This window comes from Cyprinodon variegatus, unplaced genomic scaffold (genome assembly GCF_000732505.1).
Source record: "Cyprinodon variegatus isolate N-32 unplaced genomic scaffold, C_variegatus-1.0 Scaffold208, whole genome shotgun sequence".
Classification (NCBI taxonomy): Eukaryota; Metazoa; Chordata; class Actinopteri; order Cyprinodontiformes; family Cyprinodontidae; genus Cyprinodon; species Cyprinodon variegatus.
This window is the reverse complement of record NW_015150661.1, coordinates 334,293-359,772: the sequence shown is the minus strand read 5'-3', so window position 1 is coordinate 359,772 and position 25,480 is coordinate 334,293. Positions and strand designations below refer to the sequence as shown.

At 36.7% G+C, this 25,480-nt stretch overlaps 1 protein-coding gene across 2 annotated transcripts in view; it reads left to right on the top strand.

Annotated features, from left to right (window-relative positions):
• The first annotated feature begins 344 nt into the window (after positions 1-344).
• fbln2 (fibulin 2) overlaps positions 345-25,480 on the top strand; it is a 41,902-nt gene continuing 16,766 nt past the window's right edge. The window contains exons 1-5 of one of the 2 annotated variants that reach the window (XM_015380184.1): positions 345-443; positions 3,447-4,802; positions 19,404-19,518; positions 19,810-19,939; positions 23,308-23,491. In XM_015380184.1, the coding sequence (XP_015235670.1) occupies positions 3,533-4,802; positions 19,404-19,518; positions 19,810-19,939; positions 23,308-23,491 (1,699 nt within the window). In that variant the 5' untranslated portion in view covers positions 345-443; positions 3,447-3,532. The remainder of the gene's footprint in view (positions 444-3,446; positions 4,803-19,403; positions 19,519-19,809; positions 19,940-23,307; positions 23,492-25,480) is intronic. The other variant, XM_015380185.1, reaches the window with a different exon arrangement.

Below are 25,480 nucleotides of genomic sequence, written 5' to 3'. Positions count from 1 at the left end.
TTATATATATATTTTTAAGGTAATCTCTGCTGGCTGTAGAGAAAAATTATATAGTTTATAGTTTACTAGACGATCTAACCATTTTCTCTAAAGAACGAGACAGATATTTATCATTGGCTATTTATGGAACATATTTTTACATTAGACGCCAGATAAATAATGCTCATTTTTCTTGTAGGCTATTCTACAGAAGATGATTAGGACCACTGAAAAAAATTAACTGATTTTTACATTTTCCATGTAGTCTTCTGTCATCTTGGATAAATGACTGAAAAAAAGACAGAAAGAAAGAAAGAAAGACGTGAAAAAGTTAGAACTGTTTCTCTTAGCCCCGCCCCCCGGAGGAGAGGCGCTCCCAGCCTCCGGAGTCAGATTCGAGTCATAAACTTTACGCACAGGTTCCATTTAGAGACACAGCAGCCCAGAAGGACCAGAAAGGCGAGGTAAGCAGCGCATATAATAACTCTGATCATTATACCATTTAATTTACACATAACAATGTGGGTAGACTTGCTTACTTCTTACGGTGCGTTCTGTTCATTCTTGGATTAAAGGACTGCAGCCTGGGGTTGAAATCTGTGCTAGATGTAATCTGGCTTTCAGACATTAATAGCCTACCACCTCCTAAGTTTGGATACTAAAATTATTTGGCGTGTTTTATAAAAGCTAAAGGAGAGAAAAAGATAGTCTTTTCGCAAGATATCACATATTTGAGAATTTATCTTATGGATTGAGTTTAAGCAGTTTTTGCGCTTATTTATGGGCGTGCATGTCACAGGATAAAGGTCATATAATGTTAAAGTTGTTGTGAATCAATGACTCAAACATATATTTGGGGATTTTTAGCACCTTTATTCGAGTTTAACACAGAAATATATATATTTTTTTCTTTTGCGTTGGCATGTCAGTCAGAATATTGCAGGTACAGTGCTGTGCTTGGACTTTGTTTTTAAAGCTGAGGTCATTCCTGCTAAGAGGATCTGGTGAAATGATTTTTTACCCTCTGCACAAAGGCATCATTGATTCCTTAACTGAATGCTGCAGTCCATTTTAAGATGATATAAGAACTGCACAGTTTCTAAGAACAGAGTAACAGAATTGATGACTTGTAGACAACAGGCACATATCGACCTTCTAGCAAGTTACGTTTAAAATTAATTTATTGCATGTTCATTGGGTTTAACAAAGTACTTGAAATTCAGTTTTATTTGCATTGGCTGTATTTCTCATGGCACTGCAAATTAACAGAACAACAGTCTTTAAGGTCTTTCTTTGATGATGTTATATCTAACAAACAGGATGAAGTCTAAGGCTCTCAACAGATCAGGTTGTCTCTCTTGTGTTCTTCTTGTGCGAAAAGCTGATCCACTGCATGTATAGCTTTTGTAGCTACTGGAATATTAGAACTGTTACAAGGTTTTATTTATTGGTGCACCTGATGAAGCGTTAGAAACTCAAACAAACTATTTTTTTTATAGTGCAGTAACATCAACTGACATTGAGAAAAAATGTAAAAAGGCATTATGGAGTTTCTAATGATACTGCCAGTTATGCCAAAACACAGAACTGCAGCTCTCTTCTGCTCATTCTCGTAGCTCACGCTTGTGCTTGACAAGTTTTTTTTTTTCCACATCTTTTTTTACTTTTTTGACCTTACATGGAGTTTTCATTGATCTCTGAGTTGAGCTGGATACCGGTTGCTTCTAAGTATCCACCAAATCCTTCTTGAATAAAATGCTTCATTGTTTACTAGATTGGATCTATTTAACAATGATGCTCTTGACATCATATCCGCGAACAGCGTGGGAACTTCCGACCCAAAGTAAATTCAGCAATACAGGCTATAGGCTTATAGATGCATCAGCTCTGAACTACTGAGATGTCAGTCTGATCATCAAATGATGTTTTAGTCATGAAGCATCAAATAAAAAGGCAATTTAAAGATATTTTTCAGTAAAAACAAAAAAACAATGTGCATTGGTCATTTTGGACTTGTGTGATTTTGGCAACTAACTCTCCAAGTCGGTTATCAATTAAACAAAAGTGAAAATGTGTGGAAAAGTAAATGTGTGGAAAAGTACTTTATCTCCTCTACTGTGGACCTGTGCTTTCTAAAGGTCCCAACGCTTAGAGTTCAGGAGCTCTTTTAAGGGCATTTTCAAAACATCCTGCTGACCTCTGCAGGAAAACTGAAAAAGAGCCATTAATGGGTCTCATAGGAAGATAATATCAGGAGGAGATAATGATCTCAAATATACTGGATAATTAACGCAGAAACTGTTTGCCAAACTAAAATAACCTTCATCCAGTCCTCTGATCAAGTCTGAAAACCTTCTGGATGAGTTGTTGGAGGACCTCTTATTGCAGAAAATAGAAATCTAAATTACTCATTTTTTCTTAAAACAAGTGCTTTTTTTTATTGAGGAGGTAAATGAGACACTTTGCCGATGGAACAAGACAATTTTACTTTTAAAATAAATAAGAATAATTGCATTGTCCTGCGATGGACTGGCGACCTGTCCAGGGTGTACCCCACCTCTCGCCCATTGACAGCTGGAGATAGGAACCAGCACCCCTCGCGACCCCAATTGGGACAAGCTTGTCAGATAATGGATGGATGGATGGATAGAATTGCATTGTCTTGTTTCAAGTGCATATTATCTAATAATGTTATTTTAAGAGTAAAAACACTCAGTCCATTGGAAAATCATCTTATTTACCTACTGTAATTAAGGGTAAATGCACTTAATTTAAGAAATGTTCACTTATTTCTAGATCGATTTGCAATGTGGAGATTGTACAAAGAGATTCTCCATTAAAAAAAAAAACTGCATTAAAAAACCAAGGATGGGTTCTAATACAGTTTTAAATCATGCTGCAATGAGATATGTATTTATTTCAACACTTCCCTCTTATTATAATGAACTTGTGTCAGCATAACCTTTTCTCCCCCTTTGCCAGATTAGCCTGTAACAGCAGAAAATACAGATGTTTACTGTTTTTTATAACGGCATGTGCACCACGTTTGTCAGCAGCTGTTTAACTGTAGTATTCAACACAAATTATTAAAAGATAAGTTGTCTGTTATCTGAAAATAGTGAACACTGTAGTTTTATTAAAAACAGATTAAAATATGAAGTTTCGTCATTTACAACTAACACTGTGTCAGGTCATTACTTTTTCCTTGGGTAGAATATACTGGCAGCCAAATTTCCATGTGCAGTTAAATATAAAGCACATCCTTCCTTCCCTAGGGGATCAAAACAGAAGGGATGGAAAAGTATGCATTTGGCTGCTGATCAGATCAAAGCAGGCAGGTTATTTTAATGAATCAAAACATGTTTTAACACTAGCTAAACACAAATCCTGGAACACGACACTGATTATTATCAAGCTGTGTAACAAATTATGTCTGTACATCCTTCATCGCTGTTTATTTTTTACAGGCTTAACGACAAAAACATCTTCTCATCCAAGAGAAATTCTGGCTTGAAGAGACGTTTGAAAACCTTTTTTGTGGTTTTTCAGCAAAATGCAAATAAGATTCTGTTTACTTTTTTTAATAATGTCTTTGGACATCACTCTGAGCCAGAGAGACTGCACAGGTGTAGCCTGCCCTGTTCTGCAGAATTGCATCGAATCAGTTTTAGAGAATGGCGCCTGTTGCCCAAAATGTATACAGAAGGGTTGCACGTGTGAGGGGTACTCGTTCTACGATTGTGAGCTACAAGGCTTCAAGCATGGTAAAGTGCCAGAGGGAGAATCCTACTTTGTGGATTCTGGAAGCACTAAATGCTCTTGTCCCCAGGGAGGAGGCAACATAACCTGCCTGTATATGTTTTGCCCCGACATACCCCCGAATTGTATTGAAGTTTTACAACCTGAAGATGGATGTAAACAATGTGGGCGTGTTGGCTGTGTCCATGGCGCCAAGAAGTACGAGGCAGGGCACTCCTTTCAGTTAGACCAATGCCAGGTTTGCCATTGTCCAAATGAAGGGGGCAGGTCAGTGTGCTCCCTGATCCCTGGCTGTGACCTCCGCACTGTTAATAACCCCACATGGGCAACAACCACTGAAAATAACAGCCCTGTGAGAGACATTAACAGAGGACGTGACCCTCGACTGACAAGCCTTCTTGAACCGTTTTCCAAGTTTGCAATGGCAAACTCTCTCCCACTTTATAAGGAGGACCCACCCAGTTTTGGCTCAGATTATGACGACATGCTGCCAGAACCAACAACTTCCACTTTTCAAAATCTGGCTCAGTCACAGGATGCTTCTACAGTTCCTTTAACTTACCCCGAGTCCAGCTCCTCAATCTTCACATCTCACGACGGCAAAGCAAATGAGCTGAAGGAAACTGAGAAACCTCGAAGCACAGAGAGGACCAGAGAGAATGACCCGACACAAGGCTTGGATTCAACCACGACTGGAGCTGAAAGCAGTTACTCACCATCAACAGCAAGCACAGACACAGTGGCAGAATTTACAGACAACCAGAATTTAAAGCAGGGAACCGATAAAAGGCCCCTGAGACATAATATGCACAGAGATACAGGTCATCAGAAACACAGGCAGCGAGGCCACACCAGGCATCTTAGTGAAACCTATTATGTCAGCCACACTGAACAAGAGACAGCATCAATGCAGCACAAGCTTAGCAAACAAGAACATGGTTCCTACCCCACAGTCCTGTTTAGTCCCACCAGCAGAGCTCCAGTCAGGATGAGAGAGGAGCCTCAAAGACAACCTCAAACCCTCGACAACTACGGCTCACTGGATGAGGAGGAAGACGCAACAGGTAAATCTTTATCCTTAGTCCTCTGAAAATATTAAATAAAAGTGGTTCAATGACAGCTTACGATGATTGGTCCTCTTTATAAAAGAAAGCAGATTACAGTGCCAAAATAATCAGACATAAGGCACGTCTGTTTTAAATAAAAACTGTAAAAAAAAAAATCATTGTAAAGTTAGCAGTGATCAAGGCGAAAACCTCTAATGAGTTTATAGTAACTATTAGAGATAGTATTGATCTGTTACCCTCATTAAAATACTAAATTTAGGAGAAACCATTTTTTATTTATACAGAGAAAAACTTGCTTTTAGGTTTGTACTGCAAATAAATAGCTACAAATATTCAAAATGTTTTTCTTTAGTATGTTTAATATACTCATGCAATAAATAATTAGACCAGCTTTGGTTACCTCAATTTATTTGTTTAGAAATCACAGTGAGCAAAAAGCTCATGACCATCTAATATTACTTTCTCTAACTTTATATATGTTACAAAACTGATAATACAATTTTTTTCATAAGCTATTTTTCTTCACTGATGGATTTATACTTAGGTTCATTTGTTACCGTAAAAGGTTGGATCTCCCCCTTATTGCAGAAAAGTAAGATAAGCCACACACAAGAAAAGTGAGACGGACTATTTTTAAAAAGTTATGAAATAAAGACTTAACATGATAAATCTTTTCTTTTTTTACCCCATGTCCTGAGAATGTGCGTAAAATATTAGCTGCAAAACTAACCCAACATCATCTAATGAAATAAGATTTAAAAGATTTAATATGTTTTTAAACTTTAAAGCTTTTTTGATGGAAATAGTTGCAATACCTTTTTATTTAAAAGGAAGAACAACCTGTTGTATGTTTTTAAACATGTCTGAACTCAGAGTTCAGCTCCTATTAAAGCGTTTTGAAATAAAACATCATTATTGTTATTAGAAAATTATTTCCTGAAGTTCAATCAAAAAAGGTTATGAGACCATTACAAAAGATTTTTACAACACTGAGGATTATTTTAAGGTGTTACTATTAAATTGAAGAAGGTTGCTATGCTTCCAAGCTTTGAGACCAAATTGGCCATAAAATAGGTGGCATTTGTCAAAAATATACTTTGTCACTTACAATTAGCACAGTCCAAGCTGATATGCACAGCCACAGAGAGTTGGTGATTAAGACTGGATCTGCTTAAACAGAAGTCAGCCAATATGTGCAGAGAAAGCTGTAGGTTTGCTAAAGCTTATAAATGCAAAACTACAATCCCCCCAAATTCCCAGAAGCTAAACATAATGGCTAAAAAAAGATCAAGGTGCTCTGCTGGCCCAATTAAATTTAGGCTCAAGCCAATGCTCAAACGATCGGCCACAAACCTCATTCAGCTGCTGCTGTAAAAAAGGGTGGGGCAAAAATGTTTCCTTTATGAGATGTGAAAGACTAATCTGGCCATATGTGAAATGTGGCTTTAAGTAAATTATATCATAAGGTCTGTTTTTGGTGTCTACGAAAAGCGTTCATACAGCTAAAGCAGTCATGTTACAATGACAGTTTAATTTGAATTAAATGTTTTGGATCGGCCCGTTTTGCATGTCTAAAAAGTCTGATGTGCATTTATATTCAGTTATAAAAAAGACTTCTTTTGGCCACACTTCCATAAATATCTGATTTGTGACTAGTGGTCTTTTTAACTGATTTCTCCACTTGAGCTGCAGATCCTTGGAGGTCCTCTAGTGTTACCAAGGGCCTTTTGGCAACTTTTTGCATTAATGCTCTTCTTCCTTTTTCCTGTTATTTTGTCGTCATTCCACACTCTTTATTCTTTTCATCTAGTGCATTGAACAATGCTCTGTGGGATCCTCAAAGCTTGGGAACTTAACTCTGATAGAACACCTCAGCTTAATATTCTCCTACAGCTGTCTGCTGTGTTCCTTCATCTCCATGATGATGATGATGATAATGTTTTATAACGAACTTTTGCTGGACATAAAACTTTATAATGAAATGACATAACACACTAAAGGTATTTAGTGTGGCACTGTTTTATCTAAGGGTTTCAGAGTATAGAGAACAAATAATAAATGCATGCCCCAACTTTTACATTGTTGCAGGTGAACAATGTGAAAAAAAAAAAAAAAACTTATTTTTTTCTTCTGTTTCATAATAATTTGCCACTTTGTGCTGAAGTATTGTACCTGTACAAACTCGAGTATGTGGTTATAATTTGACTAAAGTGAAATGCTTTAAATAGCTGTTGTCAAACTCTATTAACTGTCGCTTTTTTTGCATTTCTTTTGTATTTTTGCAAAAATAATGGCCTGATGCATGATACATATACAACATTTCTTGGACTCCAAATCCCCCTCTAGTAAAAATATTTGAATTGCAACAGTGCAAACTGTCATTTTACCTGGCCGGTCAGTGCTTTACAGGACTATCACTTTTGTTGAGACCTGCCAAAATATTTAGTGTCTTTCAACACGTTTCACCTTCTGGTATGCATACTGTAAGCAGGGCACATCTTTAAAACCAACAGAAAGTTTTCCACACACAAGTGCCTGCGAGCTAACAAAGACACGCATTTACTACCTCAGTTTTTATTTCTGTGACACTTGTCATGAAAGGTTTTCCAATTTTTCTTTATTAACTTCAACTGTTCAGCCAAAGAAATTATTTCACGGAGAGTTTAACCCATATTGCAAGTGGTGTTGGTTCCCTCCAGAGATGAGGAGCTGAAATTTGCTGGTCTGCAGTTAACACCTAGGCTTCACTACACTGCACCGCACTGAAGCTAGAGTTTCAGTGTGGTGACATGTTGGAACACAAACAGGAAAAACCCAGCTGATAAAGGCCTTGAGTAATGTCTGTTATCAATGCTATTAGCACAGGATGTCAACGTTATTTGGACAGGAAAAGAGAAAGTCAAAAAACAGGCAGATGGCCTTTTATTCCAAACAGAAATGAGCTTCTATTTCCGTAGGGTGCGGTGCAAGTTAGAAATAACATTTTGTTGAATTTATAACTCAGACTCATGCCTTTTTTCTTTGCAGCATGTGCACATGGGGGGGATGGATTGTTTAGGAGTTGTAATGCTGCCTATTTGGTTTAGAATTTCTTTGGGGTGGGGGTCTGTACCTGAGAGCTGCATAATTCCCATGTGATGAATGAGACCACTGTTATCGTTTGATTGCCAGGCACTACTCCCTGTTCTCTCTTAGTGTGATTACCCATCTCCCACGTGTTTGTTGCTTTCCCAATCTGCTTAGTATTAACCTCATCTAAAGCATTCATCATTTTGCTTTTAGAAATTAGTGAACAGTACCTATTATGCTAATCGAATATTATTTTGGACTTGAAAGAGTGGATAAAATGCATCAGTAGTGCATAAAAAAATCATGAAAAGATTAGTAAAAAGAAACCGAGGATCCACTTGTTTTAATCAGCCTAACTGTCACAACATGCTGCATGTTGGGTAGATGTGTAATTTTCTTTATGATGAAAGAGAAGGGTGAATTCCAGAAGTGGCTGTGGAAGAGGTTGTCCCTACTGTACAGCAACTTTAAAATTTGGTTTTAAGATTATAGCTGGTTTATCTGGTGTGCCTTCCAGTTAATTTGCAGTAATTTTAGCTACGTCCCATCATCAACACGTTTCTTTTGAAAGTTCCCATGTTGCTGGTCTTTATAAATCAAACCCATACACAAACACAGCTTAGTGTACAGAACACAAGCCGTAAAAAACACCCACAAAAAAAAAGGAGACTAATTTGCTTCTTGCACTCATACTGTAGTTAGAAAATCTTTTAGATGATCTAAACCATATAATCTGAGCATTCAGTTTTTCCTTCCACCTTTAGAGTGCCACAGCTTTTTCAGCTCAAGTTGTATTATTCACCATTTTCTCATGATATATAATTTCTAACTTGAAAATGGCATCAACAGGTGTGACTTTGAACTAGAAATCTTCCAGTTTTTCACAGAAATTCATTTTTTTCTATCATAAAATCAATAGTTAGATGGATTTCATCCGTAATATGTGTAGGTTTCATGTATTCGGGCTTATAAATAGTGGGTGAAAAATATATGGTATAGTAAAGCAGTGAGAAGCAGGTTTGATTTATGAGTGGAAAATGGTTTTGGTGGTGCTGTGCAAAGGAAGCAGATGTTAAAAAGCTGAACATTGATCTTGGTTTGGGTATGTGCTGGAAATTTGCAGCATCCTTTGGAAACACAAGCAAGTGGTTCAAAAAAAATCTCACATATTAAGTTGTGACAAGTGTGTGTTGTGACACTGAATAAAAGGGAAAATATATTTTGCTTGAAGTATGAAATAAATGTCCACCCAAACGATATTATATTAAAGTAACAAAATGGAAATTTTGAGTCACTTAAACAAAGGGGACTCAAACCTTGAATTTGTAAAGAGGTTTTAAAAAAACCATTTTATTTGGAACAATTGGGGTTTTTTTTGGCAATAAAAAAACAATGATGTAATTACTTTTTTCAAAGAATTATGCAGAATGTGTTTGTGTGGAAGAAAATAAGTATAAAGGCCACATTTCTCCACAACCAATAAAATCAGTCTTTGCTGAACTTCATTTTTGCGCTAAGTAAAGAAAGAATCGAGAGGTGAGGACACAGATCATGTGCAAGGTTGACACGATAGTCTAGACGGGGAGTAAACATCCAGACCATAATGCATTTGTCTTATGTGTTAAATTTGATAAAGGAAGAAAATTCTTAAAATGAGGTTTTTACTTAGTTCTTATTTTATCTTTGAGAAAATGTATTCAGATGTAGGCAGTTTGTTTTAAAATCAACAAGGTCACTCTTCAAATGATTCTACTGGTCAGGAGAATAAACTTAAGCTTCAGCAGATTTGACCTATGTGTTTGACTGAATCTGCTGTCTGATTGTATATAAGACTTTACTTCCTTTCTCTCTACCACATGTATCAAGTTGAAATGACATTGTTTTGGCCAAACATATTTTGGGTAAGTAGTCGTAGTTTTGACTTCTAGACAAAGACAATGTCTTTGAAATATCTGCTTATAGTAGTTATCTTATGTTTGGTAATAGAGAAGTACTACTTTGGCCACAGTTGGCTGGCACATTAAGTTTAAGAACACCTGAACAGGTCAGAGTGACAATGTCCATAGCCAAGGCAAATGACCTAAAGCCTACATGGTTGTGTTTTGAGTGCTACTTTTTACTTTAAGACTTCAATTACAGTTAAGCTTCCCAACAGCGTTCTTTAAAATAACCTCATGGTAGTGCTGATTAGGCTTCTCTCTTGGGTTGAAACTTCGAGAATTCAACCAGATACAAAAGATTCATTAAAAGGGAATCCTCTGGATAATGGCATACAGTCATACTGCAGACTGAGAGACAGGTTTGGGATAATTTTAACGATTTTCAAGGAAACTCAGAGAAAGAGCCACTAACCTCAAGATTCTGGTGGAGACATCAATAGTTTTTTTTTTGGTTTATAGCTGGAGCTGACGGCAGGGTAATGACTTCACTGCAGATGAAGAGGAGGCGAGAAAGACTAGCTAACTGCACAGCGACAGCCACTGACAAATCTTTGGAGGCAACTATATAAACCTTGGGATTAGGCAGGTCTTACTGGTCAGATTCAGGAAATCAGTTCAACAGCATAGACTTTCCATTATTGTGGGCAGTCTATGCACACCTGTGCACTAACGATGGTGTCTAATCAGCATGATATGGCACACCTGTGAGGTGGAATGGATTATCTCAGCAAAGGAGAAGTGCTCACTTTCACTGATTTAGACCTGTTTGTGAACAATGTTTGAAGAAAATTGTGATATTTGAGTTTGTCTTAAGTTGAGTGTTTAGATTTATATATTAATTACTGGTAGTTTATATGAACAGTTCTCACTACTTTGTATTAGAGCCTTTTAATTTGGTTATATGAGAGGTAAATGTTTTTACTAGTTTATGTGAGAGCTTTTCACTAGTGTTTATGCACATTTTTTTGTATATAATATGGAAGAGTTTAATTTAATACATGTGGAAGTTAATTTTGATTTATGTCCCTGGGGGCACCCCATAAAAAATCCTTTTATTGTCCCACAATAGAGAAATTGTGATGTTACAGCAACAAAAGGTTATAGCAGAAGTGGTCACACAATGTTGACCTTAGAAAGTGTATAAAAAATAACAGAATAATTAACAGAGTTATCAAAATAAAAAAAATAAGTACAGTACTATACAGTGTTTATACAATATTAATGCTCTGTATCTGGAGAATAAATAATCAATAAACAGCTGTTGACGTTTTTAGATTAATAAATATGTCATGAATAGCAACAGCATCAGATGTGCAAAATGACAGCATTATGTTATTTAACTGACTAAGACAGAAACTGTGCAAAAATTAGTATGAATGTAACAGCATATTGAGGTCGTTTGGAACAGCGATTGTTATAAAGTCTTACATCTACTGGGAGGAAAGATCTGTGACAATGCTTCCTCGTGCATTTAGGCTGAAGCACTCTGTCGCTGAAGGAGCTTTCCAGTTCTGGACCAGCTTCATGAATGGGGTGATAGACATTATCCAACAGATATGTTATTTTAGTTAGAGTATAGGACGTATAGGTCACCTTAGAGTTGTTTTCTTTCTTTTGTTTTTTTTTTTCCTATTTCAATGTTTCAGCATGAGTGATGACATGAGTTGGAGATTGACACAATGGAGAAAAGAATCGGGTGCTGGTGTCAGTCTAATGAGTGGATATAATGACAGACTATGGAGCAGATAAAAGCTTTGCTAAAAACATACTGTATCCTGGATCTTTGTTGTTAGAGCACAAAAATTCTGAGTGTTTAATTATTGCACAGCTGGATGTAGGTTTAATTATAAGTGCTGTCAAAGCAAAAGAGAGGACCTGCAAGGTTAGTCATAGTGTGGTTAAAAATCTTTTTTTTTTTTTTTTATCTTTTTCTTTTACAGTTACTATTCATTGAGAACATAATCCTTAGAAAACCCATCTTAAACTACATGTATTCTAACCTCATCCTCCATTTAGTGTGAACACCTGGAGAAAATGTTGCTGATTCTTCAAGGAGAAAATGAAAAGGAGGCGAAATAATAATGGTAAATAATCATGTTGCTGCCTTTTAATATACTTTAACACAGGTTCAAAGAGACTTTGTGTAACTGTACAGTTGCTGTAGCTGTGTATCAGAGAGCCACAGGGACCCACAAAGTTTAGATTTTCTTCTTTCCAAGCCTTTAAATTAAAGCACAGCGCAACTGTCACTTGCACTGGTCTGTGTCATTGCTCTGGTCTGAATTAGTTGGTATGACAAGGAAATGCATTTCATTCAAAAGAAGTATAAGTAGAACAAAATACACTAAACTGATCCTTGGGTCAGTTCTCATCCCTTAACATTAAGGACGGCCATTCATTGTATACATTTATTGAAAAGATTAAAAAAAATCTTCTTATAGTAGTTACATCATTTTACAATGATTATTTTGCAGAATGGTGAAGCAGAAGTTACACAAATGTAGGAAACGGCTGAAGCTCTATGTTATAAAACCCCAAACCTATGACGATGCATACATTAGCATGTGTCTCGCACTACATGTGAAGAAATAATTTTTTATTGTTAAACTCCTTGAAGTGGGCTGTGCCTATACATCCTGTTACGCAAGGGCAACCCTATAGCTCCTATGAGGTGAATAAGAGGGAAGTCCCTATGTTAAATGAACTATCATTAGGAAGCATCCTGCTTCCTCTTCCTACCTCCAGTCTTACTGTCAGCACTATATGGATAGTGCCTATCATGCCATACTTCTGCTTTGGTCTAAGTGCCCTTACCAATTCGCACTATACAGATGGACCTAAGATGTTTGACAAGGGACCTCTATCGACTCGAGCTACAAAGGTGCCCTTTACCCATCCTTCAGAAGTATGGTTATTAATAAACCTACTGAACTCATTCTATAACCTGCATATTAAATGCAGTGACAGAAAACATGGTTCCACTACAGAAACTACAGTTAATAGCTTTGACTATTTTAAATTTGACCATATAGTGCCTATAGATGAATTTTATGGAGAATTTTAAATACTGCTTCCTTAATCTTATTGAGAACTGAATATTTATATGGAATTAACAAGTCTTTTAATTGATATCTGGAATATAATAGCTAGAAGATATGGAGGAGAAACAACAGTTTTTTTTGGAAAAACCTGCTTCTTCTCTTATTGCTTTCATCAAGTTCCTGTGAAAAAAGTAGATGTCAAAGGCTTAGAACATAGGACCCAGAATTGAAGCCCAGGGTAATTTCAAAACAAGCATTTATTAAAGGAATCAGCGTGCTGCTGCTCATAAGCAGGGACACACTTTCTGGATGCTCTGGTAAAGTTCAGTCTGAACCCAGAAGATGGAGTGAAGTCTGGAGGGATTGTTTCTCCGTAGCTTGCAGCTGAAGCTGCTTACAGAGTTCCAGGAGAGAAGCAGAGCAGCGACGAGCAGAAGCCAAAGCATGCAGAGTAGTAGTTGAATCAAGAGGGATAATCCAAAGGCAGATTTGAAGCAGGAACAGGGTTCCATGTGCGAAGGTGAGAATTTCGTAGAAGCGCCAAAGAGATATCCAGGTCGGGGTCAGAAACAGGTCCAATGTCGTTAACAGCCAGAACCCAGGTAATAGTCTGAAAACAGATCAGGCAACATAGCAGAACAGAGGAAACCCAAACTCAGAAGTCCAATGACGGAAACTAGTCAGGATCAGGTAATCGGATCCAATCCACTTTATTTATATAGCATGATTTCAATAAACACAAGGTTCCCAAAGTGCTGCACAAAAAAGATAAAATAACTCAAATAAATAAAAGTAAATAAAATAAATCGGAAACTCAAAGATAGCTAGAAAACTCTCACACTCAGCTTGAATAATCTGGCACAGATGGCTGGAAGCAGGTGGCTTAAATAGAAAGCAGGAACAGGTGAATCTGATGAGTGACAATGAGCGCTTGGCAGAGCTAAGCAGGCAGACAGGAGAAAAGAGCAACATCCAGCTATTAGTGCCGAGGTCATGGCAGTATATTTCCCCCAATGATGACTAAGCAGAATCAGGAAGACCAAATGGAGTANACATCCAGCTATTAGTGCCGAGGTCATGGCAGTATATTTCCCCCAATGATGACTAAGCAGAATCAGGAAGACCAAATGGAGTAGATAAGGAATTGTCAGTGTTTTTAAAGAAAAAAGAAAAAAAAAGGGTAATAGAATGCAACCCTATTTGCATTGTCATAGAAATAGATGAATAAAGATAGTTCAGTGGGTGAAATGGACGTACAGAGAAGTTTAAACCCCATCGACACATGCTTTCTCTGAAAATCTCAAAATTCTAAACTTCCACCATGAAACAGCAACTGTGCTGGGCCGCTGACTGAACTGGACCGGGCTTTCGAACCAAGCTCCAGGGCTGGTCAGGGACCCCAGCGGCCGGGGACGGAGCAACCGAAGCCGACAGTGACGGTATGCTTCCCCCCGCCTGCCTCACGGGACACCGTGTCCTGGCTACCGTCACCGGGTCGGGTTCGGTCGCTCCATCCCATGCCCCGAACCAGCCCGGGAGCTCATGGCTTGGTTCGAATAGCCGCTCCGGTCCAGTCGTCTACAGTCTGCACTGTAGTCGACCAAAATCCTGGACGATTTTGAAATTCCCCCTGGAAATTTTTTTTTAGGTATGAAAAGTAGGACATGCCCAGGTAAAAGAAAATGGTCACCCTATCATATTAACAATTTGATGTTTCAGTGAGTGAGTGCTTGTTGCTATGATGAGCTTTGCTCATTGTAAACCAGCCAATCAGTACACAGCTCATCTAAATATTCATGAGCATACCATAAAAGGAAGAAAAACTGTTGTTTCATTCTAGGGCTTTTAAACAGATTGCATTAGGGCTCATAGAACAGCAAATATGCCATTTTCAGCCCAACCAATGTTACACACCCTAGTCAGAGACCTTAAGGACCAGCACCAGATACCCTATATAATCATTATATGACCGCTTTAAGTTAAATATTTCTGCTTTTCCAGATAAGGTGTTTGTGTAGTGAGAAGCTATGTTTATAGACAAGGGCCCACACTAAGAGTGCCTGCTTATAGAGTAGAGGGAGAACATTTTTACAGGACATTTCTAAGTATTATACTTATAACTCTAAATTAAAATTTAGCCCATAAAATAAAAAATAAAAAATTACATAAGATAGAAGTTAGGTTCTTAAGAAACTGTTTAGCCCAATTAATTTAAAGGGTGATATTTACAGTAGAGAAATCTATAAGATGAAGCCTACCTGATTCATGCGTTTTTTTTATATAATATGTACAGTTTATATATTTTTATAAAAGTATGAGTACTACTGTCAATCTCTTTAGTAATCTCATTATGTAAATTTAAGGAAAGCACAGCATTTGTAAATCAGGATAATCCTTCAGCTTTAGTAATAAGTACTCCACCTTTTAAAGATAAATCCCTCTGCAGCAGTTTGCTAAGTTTATTTTTGATTTTCTGCATAATTGGTGTAAAATTAGAGCCGCATCTTACCTTTTGGTCTTTAGAGAATTAAGGTATGTGATTTCTTGTTTAACAGAGATAACATGTATATCATTTGCTAAACAGTCTTTAATTCACGTTTCTTTTATTCTAACCTAGACATTATATTTAAACAGACACTTATTACATCTAAGAGAAGATGGATCAGATTTTAATTTCCTAAATAACTGCGGTATTATCCGCCAACTGGATAATGATAAGCTCTTTATTAACTAACCTCTTACAGTACCACTGGAAATATAAGTTGTACACATTTTTGAACAACAGGAATTAATAGGATGGAATGGACCCGCCTTGGTTAATATTACAATTTAAGACTTACACCATTACAAAAAAATTCAAAGTTTGAAAAGTAAACGGTCACAGCAACATCTTTAATCTGAAAAAATAATAATAAATGAAAAAAAAAAGTTCTATGAAAATAAGCAGATATAAGTCAGTAATTGATCTTTAACAGAATACTTAATACAATAAACTCAAGAAAGAGGTCTTGGCAAAATTGATGGTTCCCTTAGCTTAATGTTTTGTTGCACAACCTATTAACACAATCATTGCAATCAAGGGATTCTTGTACTGTCAGTGAGACTCCTGCAGCTCTCAGCAGGTATTTTGGTCCACTCCTCATCAGCAAACTGCTTCAGCTGTCTCAGGTTTGAAGGATGTCTTTTCCAGACAGCATATTTCCGCTCCTTCCAAAGAAGTTCTATATGATTTAGGTCAGGGTTCATTGAAGGCCACTTCAGAGTTGTCCAAAGTTTTCCTCTTAGCCATTTTTGGAGGTTTCTTGGATATGTAGTCTTTTCTTGATACGCTTCATTTTTCTGTCTGTGAGCAAAGAGCTGATGTGCCTTGGCAGGTTTGGATTTTTTTTTGTCTCATCTGTCTGTAAAACATTCTACCAGACGCTTTGTGGCTGGTCTACATGTAGTTTGTCAAACTCCATTCTGGCTTTGTTATGATTTAACAATGTCCACTTTGGCTCAATAAATGACTGACAGCTTTGATCTTTATAAAATTGTTTCCGGGCTCTTTTGTTACCATTTATATTATCCTTCTTTTAGATTTGTCATCAAATTTCTCCTGTGGACACGTCCATTGAGATGGCTAACATCCCGCTGATCTTAAATTTCTGAATAATATGTGCAGCTGTAATCACAGGAACATCAAATTGCTTGGAGATGGTCTTATTGCCTTTACTTTAAACATGCTTTTGTATAATTTAGGACTGCAGCTTACAATTATTTAGCTATTCGAATAATCTGTTGATTATGTTTTAGTTGAATCGATTAATAATCGGATAGCAAAAGGTTCCTTTAATAAGATTTTTTACAGAATTAAACCAGGTGAAACTAAAACGTTTCCACCTTTTGACAGAATAAAACTTTTTTTGTTTTATTTTAAACAAAATGTTTAAATATTGTTAATATTTACTGCTCTAAGGTTGCTCTGTGAGCTAAATGCATTTTTCGGGTTTCTACACTATTATGACTAATCGATTACTAAATTAGTTAACGATTATTTCAATAATTGATTAATCACGATTAATCCAATTATTGTCTCAGCTCTGGTATAATTTTCTTTCTAATCTCCTGAGACCAGTTTTTACTTTGCTTCCTCTGATCCATGTTGAGTGTGGTACATACCATGTCAACCTCTTTTTGAGGATACCTGTAAAAGAAAAGAAACTACAGGGCTAGAAAAAAGTTTAATAAAACTTTGTAGATAAACTGTCGGTACTATTACTGGCTTGTAGTGCAGCAATACATTTAGAGATCTTGTCTACCTTAAATGGGTTGTCACAACTGTTTCCATGTTTCACGTTTTGAATTTGAAAAGAAAAGATAGTGAAATCTCATCACGTCATTATGTTTTAATCTGTATATGTTAAAGTAAGATTTGGCACAAAAGTTTAAAATTGGTCTTGGTTTGTTGGCGATAGTATCATATTTAGTTGATATTTAGGGTTTGTTTTTTTATCTGTATATTTTTCAAGTCTAAAAAAGTAAGCAGATTTTGTTCTCCCTCCTCTAGCCATCTCTTCCTGGATCAAACAAAGGCACCTAGGGCTTTGTTTTGATATAAGATTTTCAGTTTGTTTTCAAGTTCTATTAAATTATACTTATCGTGCTCCAATAGTTTTTCAGGAGACTTCTGGTAATAAGAGCTAATCTTTCTTCTAACTTTTTCCTTTTCAGCTTTTCACAGTTTAGAGATTCAACTCCCATTTGTTTTAACAATTTTAAAGTTTAAATTCAGAGTTTCAAGGTTTGCACTGTATGAGGTCTGTTGCCCTGGAGGCCATCTACAGAACTCAATATCTATGACGATGTTAAAATCCAGTTAAAAGGATTAAGTCTCAGTATTTGAAAAACCAGGATGTAATTCTTTTTTCTAAAGAGTCAAATAGTTTGTCATTTTCAGTTTTAGTTTTGCTACAATGTGTAATACCTGCAATAAAAGCATTGCTGCAGTATCCAGTTACTGAGCAGAATGTGTCCTAGGGTGTCGCAAAGAGAGAGAAATGCTCACAATGCTCACAAGCAGAGCGTTTAAATCCATGAAATAACCACACTTCATTGCCCCATCGTGATTTCCACAAATTACTGTCAGCAGATGTGGAGGGACTCTCTTGAAAAAAAAAAAATCAGTTTTAAGTTTTTTGCCAAAAAAATTTTATGTTTTGCTTTTTTGCCTCCTGTAGGCTTAATTTGGATTATTCTGCTGAAAGACATTATGATATTGCATTTTCAGTTTTCTGGCAGAGGGCCACAAGATGTTATACTTATGCATTCCTGAAACGCTTTGGAAGAGGAGAAAATCCCACAGCATAATGGATCCTTCACCACTGATCATTGTGTGTGCTGACAGGATAAAAAATTTTTAAATTACCATTCTGGTTTTAAATGCAGGTATTTTTTTGTCAGTAGCTATTTTAATGAGGGCCTTACCTGACTTATAAAGGTCGGCAACAAGTCTCTACCTGAGAGTGGCTAAAAGAAACAATGCTTCATTAAAATGTATTATTAAGAGAAATGTCTCGGCCGTTCTTCTCAAAACTAGGTTAGAAACAGTTATGTCTGTTTTTTCTACTTTTTAATTATTGAGATATTACACTGTAATATGACTGCAATAAAATATTTGTCCATTTAAGTCTTTTTACAGATATTTTGTAGCCTGTAAAAATAAAAAGGGTGAATTATTCCCGCCTTTGGGCCTGTGCCCCCATTCAAAGCTTGTTTTGCAACAGACCATCAGAAGAAGACAATCAAGCCAGAAGAAAGTTCAAGAGCTGCATTTCTTTCCCTTTTTTTGCAGGATGACTGTCAGAATGGTTGGACTCTCCATTTGAGTGTTCTCCACTCTGGAGAAATTCCCTTTAAAATCAGTAGGTTGCCTTGAATCTGAATTGTTTGCGTTTTCCCACTGGGATCGAAAGAGAAAAGTTTAAAATGAAATGAAATAGTGTTTGCTAAATAAATGATTGCCATAATAAACATTAAAAAAATAATTTTATTTTCTTAGTCATGTGGTTTGTTTGTCTCATGGTTACACAGGAACCAAATGTCATCCTTTATATATTTGTGCAATTTTTCCCCAAAAAACAAAGTTTATGAGGCCTAAATCAATTAAGATTTCTCAGCAAAAAAAAAAATTTTTTATTTTCATGTTCCCATGTAGAAAATATTCGGAGTTTACTGTAGGTGCCACGAAAGAACAACTCATTCAATTCCTGGTGTTCTCTTTGTGCAGTTTTCCAAATAATATGGAAACACATGAGATAAAATTGTATTGCTGGTATCACTACAGCATCTCATGAATTGAGATTTCACATACTTTAATTTGTGTAAGCAATTTTCCCTGTCTTTGTAGGATATCCTAGAGTAGAATAAATCTTTATTGTCCATCCGAGTGGAAAATTGCCTTTAGCTCAGCAACATACAAGACAAACTGACAAGAATTTTAAAGAGGACCAAGCACTGCTCCCTTGGTGCACTGAAAGACTGAAATGGAGCCGTTTGTTTCATTACAGCATCTGTCAAAGACCTGGTGAGGAGCTGCTGTGAGGCTGGGGAGAAATGGGCTTCAACTAATCACCACTGCAGCAACATGAAGCCACCCACGTATGACAGGCGTGCCATTTGTCGGTGAGTTCATTATGTAACATACATACGCTGAACACAGAAACAAGTTGATATAATGGAAAAAATGGGTTTTAACAAAAATAATATATTACCATACCATCCACTGTTAATTTAGGCTTCTTGAAATATTCATCAACTTTATAAGTTTCTTCTACTTTTGATTTGAGAAACTTGAAACTCTAGTTTGTTTAATTCTGTGGCAGCCCTCACGAGGGCTCTTTCTCCTCCTGTAGGGACACAGTTGCTGTCTAGAAAGGTCTGAAGTTGTTTTTCATGTGTGTCTCTCTCTGTTAGAACCGCCCAACAACAGTGCTGCCTCGGCTCTCTGAAAGAACGCCAGTGCTTGGCGGGAATTGAAGCAGCCAGAGCAGGAAATTTCTGTGGAGAGGATGCCAGCAGTAAATGTGGGACAGATTCCTACAAGGCGAGTATGCAGGACCAGGTTCCATTGTAAAAGCCCCTAAAATCTCATAACTGATCTTTCTAAAGCGAGGAAATATATAATATTAACTTATGTGGCTGAGGTATATTCAATGTCATTTTTTAACATTCCCATGGGTGCTCATTTAACGACGTACCTCATCACTTCACATGCACTGTATCTCTTTGAGGGCAAAAGTAATACTTGCAGGACAGCTGCAGAAATCTAGTAGCTTAAGGTATGTTATGTCCTGTAACAGTGTAAGTTAATGGGTATGACTTTTTAATATATGAAGATGAATTTCAAATTTCCAAACTTTTACAGCATCGGTTTTAAATATCTTATGAGGAGGTCCTATAACATTCTGGATCTCAGTCTAGACATGGCTGGGAGTTTATTATCTATTAGATCCAGAGTTTATGGAATTATGATAAAAGGGCATTTCACTTAAAATTGGTAGAGAATATTTACTTTTTCTTTGTCACATACTTCTGGAACTTAAAGTTTACCTTTATTTTTAAAGAAGTAAAAGCATTATAAAGTATCCCTGTCTTTGAGTAGAAATTTTGAAACTCTGCCCTTCAAGAGTAACTTAACTAAAGAAAAAAAAAGCTTGTTTTTAACAAAAATGCACAATGAAGTATTTGTTATAGATAATATTAATGTTTCTAGATAAGCTTTATCTTACTTTTGCTCTTTTGCTTTTATCTTACTTTCTATCTTCTAAGCCTATTGTAGTAATTAGATAGGAAAACAATAAACAGTGAACAGCAGATACTATAACTGAAGGTACTTTAATCTGTTCTAGAATAGAATAGAATAGAATAGAATAGAATAGAATAGAATAGAATAGAATAGAATAGAATGTACTTTATTGTCCCCTATAGGGGAAATTTGTCATGGACCCAAGTTCACAGTGCATAGTAGTGGCTGCCATAACAATAAATACACAAAAACAAATACCAGCTTAATATGCACAAGTAGGTTACATACTGAATTAAAAATAAATAAAAATAACATACAATACTAAAACAACAAGCAGAACACCAAGTTATTGCACACTTTCCATTTCTCCCTTACAGATCTGTTTAAAATTTTGATTTAAAATACATTTGTTCTAATACATTATCGACTGTTATCATATGTGTATCATATGGTATGTGTGGAAAAGGTTTTATTTGGAAGTTTTTCCTTCTGTCTGAATTTGTTATTTTATAATCATGTTATTTGTTAACACTTTTTTGCACAAAACCCAACATTTTTGTCTGGTAACATTTTTATTGTTTCATATAGACAAGTGTAATCAGTGTTGCGGAGTACTTGAGTCTGGTTTTTTCTGATTCCTTTTTAACTCTTGAGCAATTTCATAGATGGCTAGTTTTTAGGTGTATTTGAGTAAATTTATTTTGAAGTAGTGGTACTTTTACTTGCGTATAATATTTTAGGGCCTCACCCAACTCTGGATTTCTTTGTTTGTTTCTTTGACACCAGGGAAAATGTAGATCCACGTTTTCTTACTTCAAATCTACAGAATTTAAGGTGTATAATGGGAATAAAACGTGATGAAGCAACTCTTTAGGTTCCTCATTTTAGAAACTGAAGACCACCTAAAATCTGAATTAATTCAGTAGCCCTGCAAAGGCGTCAGAGGTTTGTTGGAGGCTTTATCTTGGTGAACAAATAGCAACATAGAGATGAGGCAGCCATTATTTTTCATGGCCCTGGATTTCCATCCTTCCATTGTCTATACCGGCTCATCCTTTCGGGGTCGCAGGGGGGCTGGGGACTATCTCCAACAGTCATTGGGCAAGTGGTGGGGTACACCCTTGACAGGTCTCCAATCCATCACAAGACAACATAAAGAACCAACAGCCATGTACACATACTAAGGGCAATGTAGAACAATCGATTGACCTTTCAGGCATGTTTTTTGGCCTTTGGGAGGAAGCCAAGGAGGAAAACATGTATAATCTATGCAGAAACATCCCAGGCTGGGATTCAAAGCCTTGCTCCAAAGTAACAATGCCACAAACAGCCTCTCTGTGTAGCTTGCACCGTATTACGCAATCTGTATTACTTGTAACAGCTGCAACCAATTATTATACATTAAATACAATTTGCCAAAAATTGTACCTTCAAACCTGAAGCTAGCTTTTGAACCGCACCCCAAAGAAACACTGCTTCAATCTACAGTCCCAATCTAAATAGTTGTGGAGGCTAAAAAATAAAAGCTTACAAATGGATCTCATTTTAAGGGATTCTTAGGGAATACAATGTTTATTGCCCAAGATAGACTGTGTTGCATATTGCAAAAGTAAAATACACCATTTCTGAAATGGTAACGTTAACATGTTCAAATTTTTCAGGTGGTTGGAATTTAAAGCACAATGGTAACCATATATTGGGTTAAGGGCATGTAATCAAGAAAATATATTTTAAACTGTCTCCAGGTAACAACGAATTTCATATTATGCATTTTGCCTTGTTAGCTGGGTTGTCTGTCTTAAAAGAGAGCTGAGAAATTGCTGATATTTAATTGAACACAACGGTTACAAAGGAAACACTTCTCAATTGTAGGAGGAAAGAAAGATCACTAATGAAGCAAAATGATGGAGAAGCTGGGCTAAATTAATGCTGCATCTGTTAAAAAGTACATTTAGAGACATAAACATATTGAAATCAAGTATTACTGTTTCAACTACTGATCTGGTTTTATGCCTTTCCTATTTTCCTGCATTTTATCAAAAAATGTAGACATGTAGAGAATTTACACCTCAAGAATGATTATTGTAGGGTTTTAGATATTTTTTAATCAAAAAGAAGAATGGAGAAAGCAACAGTCAGACTTGTCTGTATGCAGGCAGGCAGTTTCACCAAACCTAGGATAAGGGATTTAATAAAAAAAACAAAAAACAGGGCTCTGAAATAAAATATTAATTGAGCTATATTTATGGTAGTCACTTTCGAGGCATGAAGGCATAACCCTGGAATGCACTTAGACAGTTCAAAGCATTTTAAGAGAAAGCAGGAAATCCTTCCAAGTGGAGGCAGGAAGCCGGTTCGTCTGCGTTGGACAGCTTGCAGCCCAGAATTTTATGACTGCCATGATAAACCTCTCACTAAAAATGTGGGGCTTGGGCACTCAATTTTATTAATGCCCCTGGGTGTGTGTTTGTGGTCTGCTCAGGGGTTTGTCCATCAGAAATCCACAAAGGACATCTAGCCTTTAGATTCCTTAAAAGTTTTGAAATCCTAAAGATATAATGCGGATCACAGCTTTTAAAGTTTTAGCCAAAATATTTTATGATTTCTTTGAGGCTCAACTAAAAACTCTAAACGCTGCATAATGAAAGTCATTTTCTTGTGAACAGCAGGAGTGCTGCAGTTGCTGCTCCCTTGGGCTGCATTTCCAAAGAGCCGGCCATGACTGTGAAGCCCACCACTACCTGGGTTTCCACTGCCAACACGTCTTTCTAAACTGCTGTGGACAAGCGGAGGGGAGGCAAACAGTTAGAGACAGGCCTGCTGAGGACCAGACTCTGCATCCAGTAAAAGGTAAAACATACTAACACTTCCACTAATGCAAAATCTTTACTGCAATCTAAAATATATGATGATGTTTGAAATTCCAGTTTAAAATGGTTGTTAAAATGAATTACTGGAGAAAATTCTCTTCACCTTGGTGCATGTAATAGCCTCACTCACCCCGTGTGCTGTAATTCTTAGAAATCTACAGTCTGTCTGCCAGCTGGGCCTTGTATTCAGTGCCTTTTCCAGTAACTCACTGCATTTAGTTGGAGTTGGTGGAGCAGTAATTTGAGTTGGCCTAACCCAGCTGATAATGTTGGCTCATCTTACATTCAAAGTAGAAATTCTTTAAGACGTTTTTTGTCTTGTGATTAAGGCTGAGAAATGTTTTACTAGGAGGATGATGATGATGAATCATTTATGCCAAAAGTTTCTTGTACCCAGCAGCAAGTTGGATGAAAGAATTGGAGACTTTGTTGTCGAATCTAATTTAGAAGTGAACTGGCTGGAAATAATTTGCTCAATTTGCTAAAAAATAAACAGGTAAATATCAAGTTAAATGCATAAACATTAAAACAAACATAAAAAATCCACACCTCTCTGTGTTATCTGTAATTTAATCATTGAATTAGAATCTCGTTATAATGAATCACATATGGAGATTGAGTTGGGAGAAAATTTACAGTTGGAAAAGCTTCTTCCTTCACAGCCTTGAGACTCTCAAGGAATCAGGAGTCACAACACAGAGATACTGAGGACATACTGTAACAGCTTTTGTCAAGCCACTCTAATACCAAGGGCACTGTCCTACACTGGCTAAGGAGAAAATAAGGGAGCTGATTAGGCATTTAACTTGGAAATCAACATAACAAAGTCACAAGGACGAGTGAGGAGACACAGAATCCAAGCTGCTTGAAGTCTTTTGTGAAGTTTTCCATGGTCAGTGGTGATCTATGGATCTGTGCCATCTGATGGGATTAGGCCGCTGTGCTTTCCTGAATCAAGAGTTAACAAATCCTTCTACCAAAAAATTTTAGAGCACCTCTGCTTTAATGAATGCAATTTCACCAGCAGATCGTCAATATATTAAAATAACTAGAACTAGAATTTATAGTTAACTAACAGGCCACTCAAATCAAAGGTAAAATTCAATAAATTATTATTAGTTAAATGATTATAACTGTAATCTCCTTTTTCACTGAGCTTCTTTAGTCTTTTACCCAAGGTTAGAGGTTCTGGACCGGCTTTCAAAATCCAGTCGTTTTTCACTAATTTAGTGATATAGACTATGATTATCAGCAGAGTTATTAATCACCAACAAAAGGAAATTATTTCTGTTACTACGAGTGTTAACAAAAGGGTGGTTCTGGCTCTGAGTGATAAATCGTTAACTGCTTAAATAACCACAGGTGACCACGGGTCAAACATATCGGTACAATTCAGAATGCTTACTTAAAAAAACCCATCAATGTTTGAAATGAAAAAAAAAAAAATCATATCTAGATAAAACACAGTGCATGCAAAATATAGGTATTTATCCTAACCTCGCCCAAGCTTACACAACCTGAATAAGCGACAGATAAAAAGAAAGGAAAGGGAGGGTTACTGTGTGCTGGCTCGATCGAAAGGAGGGGATGATTCAGTTTGGCTCAGGAACCCAGGCCACTCGTCCAGTAGGCAGCTCTTTGAGGGACTTACATGATTCTGATGCAAAACAACAGAGGCATTTTTGCAGAGCTTAATTTGATCACTTGCAGGTACCTTTAAGAGGACGTCTCCCCAGAGTGGCGGCTGATAGCTTCCCAGCAACGCCTCGGTACCACAGTTGGGCCAGAACAGTTCCGTGGGAATTAAAGGAAGGGTCGACGATAAACTGGATATTACTTCTTGCTTTATCATTGACCACATTTACTATGATATCAATTGCTTGAATGGCCATCAAACTGGTCTGAACCCTAAAGAAAACCTCCAGTATTTGGTGTGGAGATGGAGAGATAAGATATATAGTATATATAG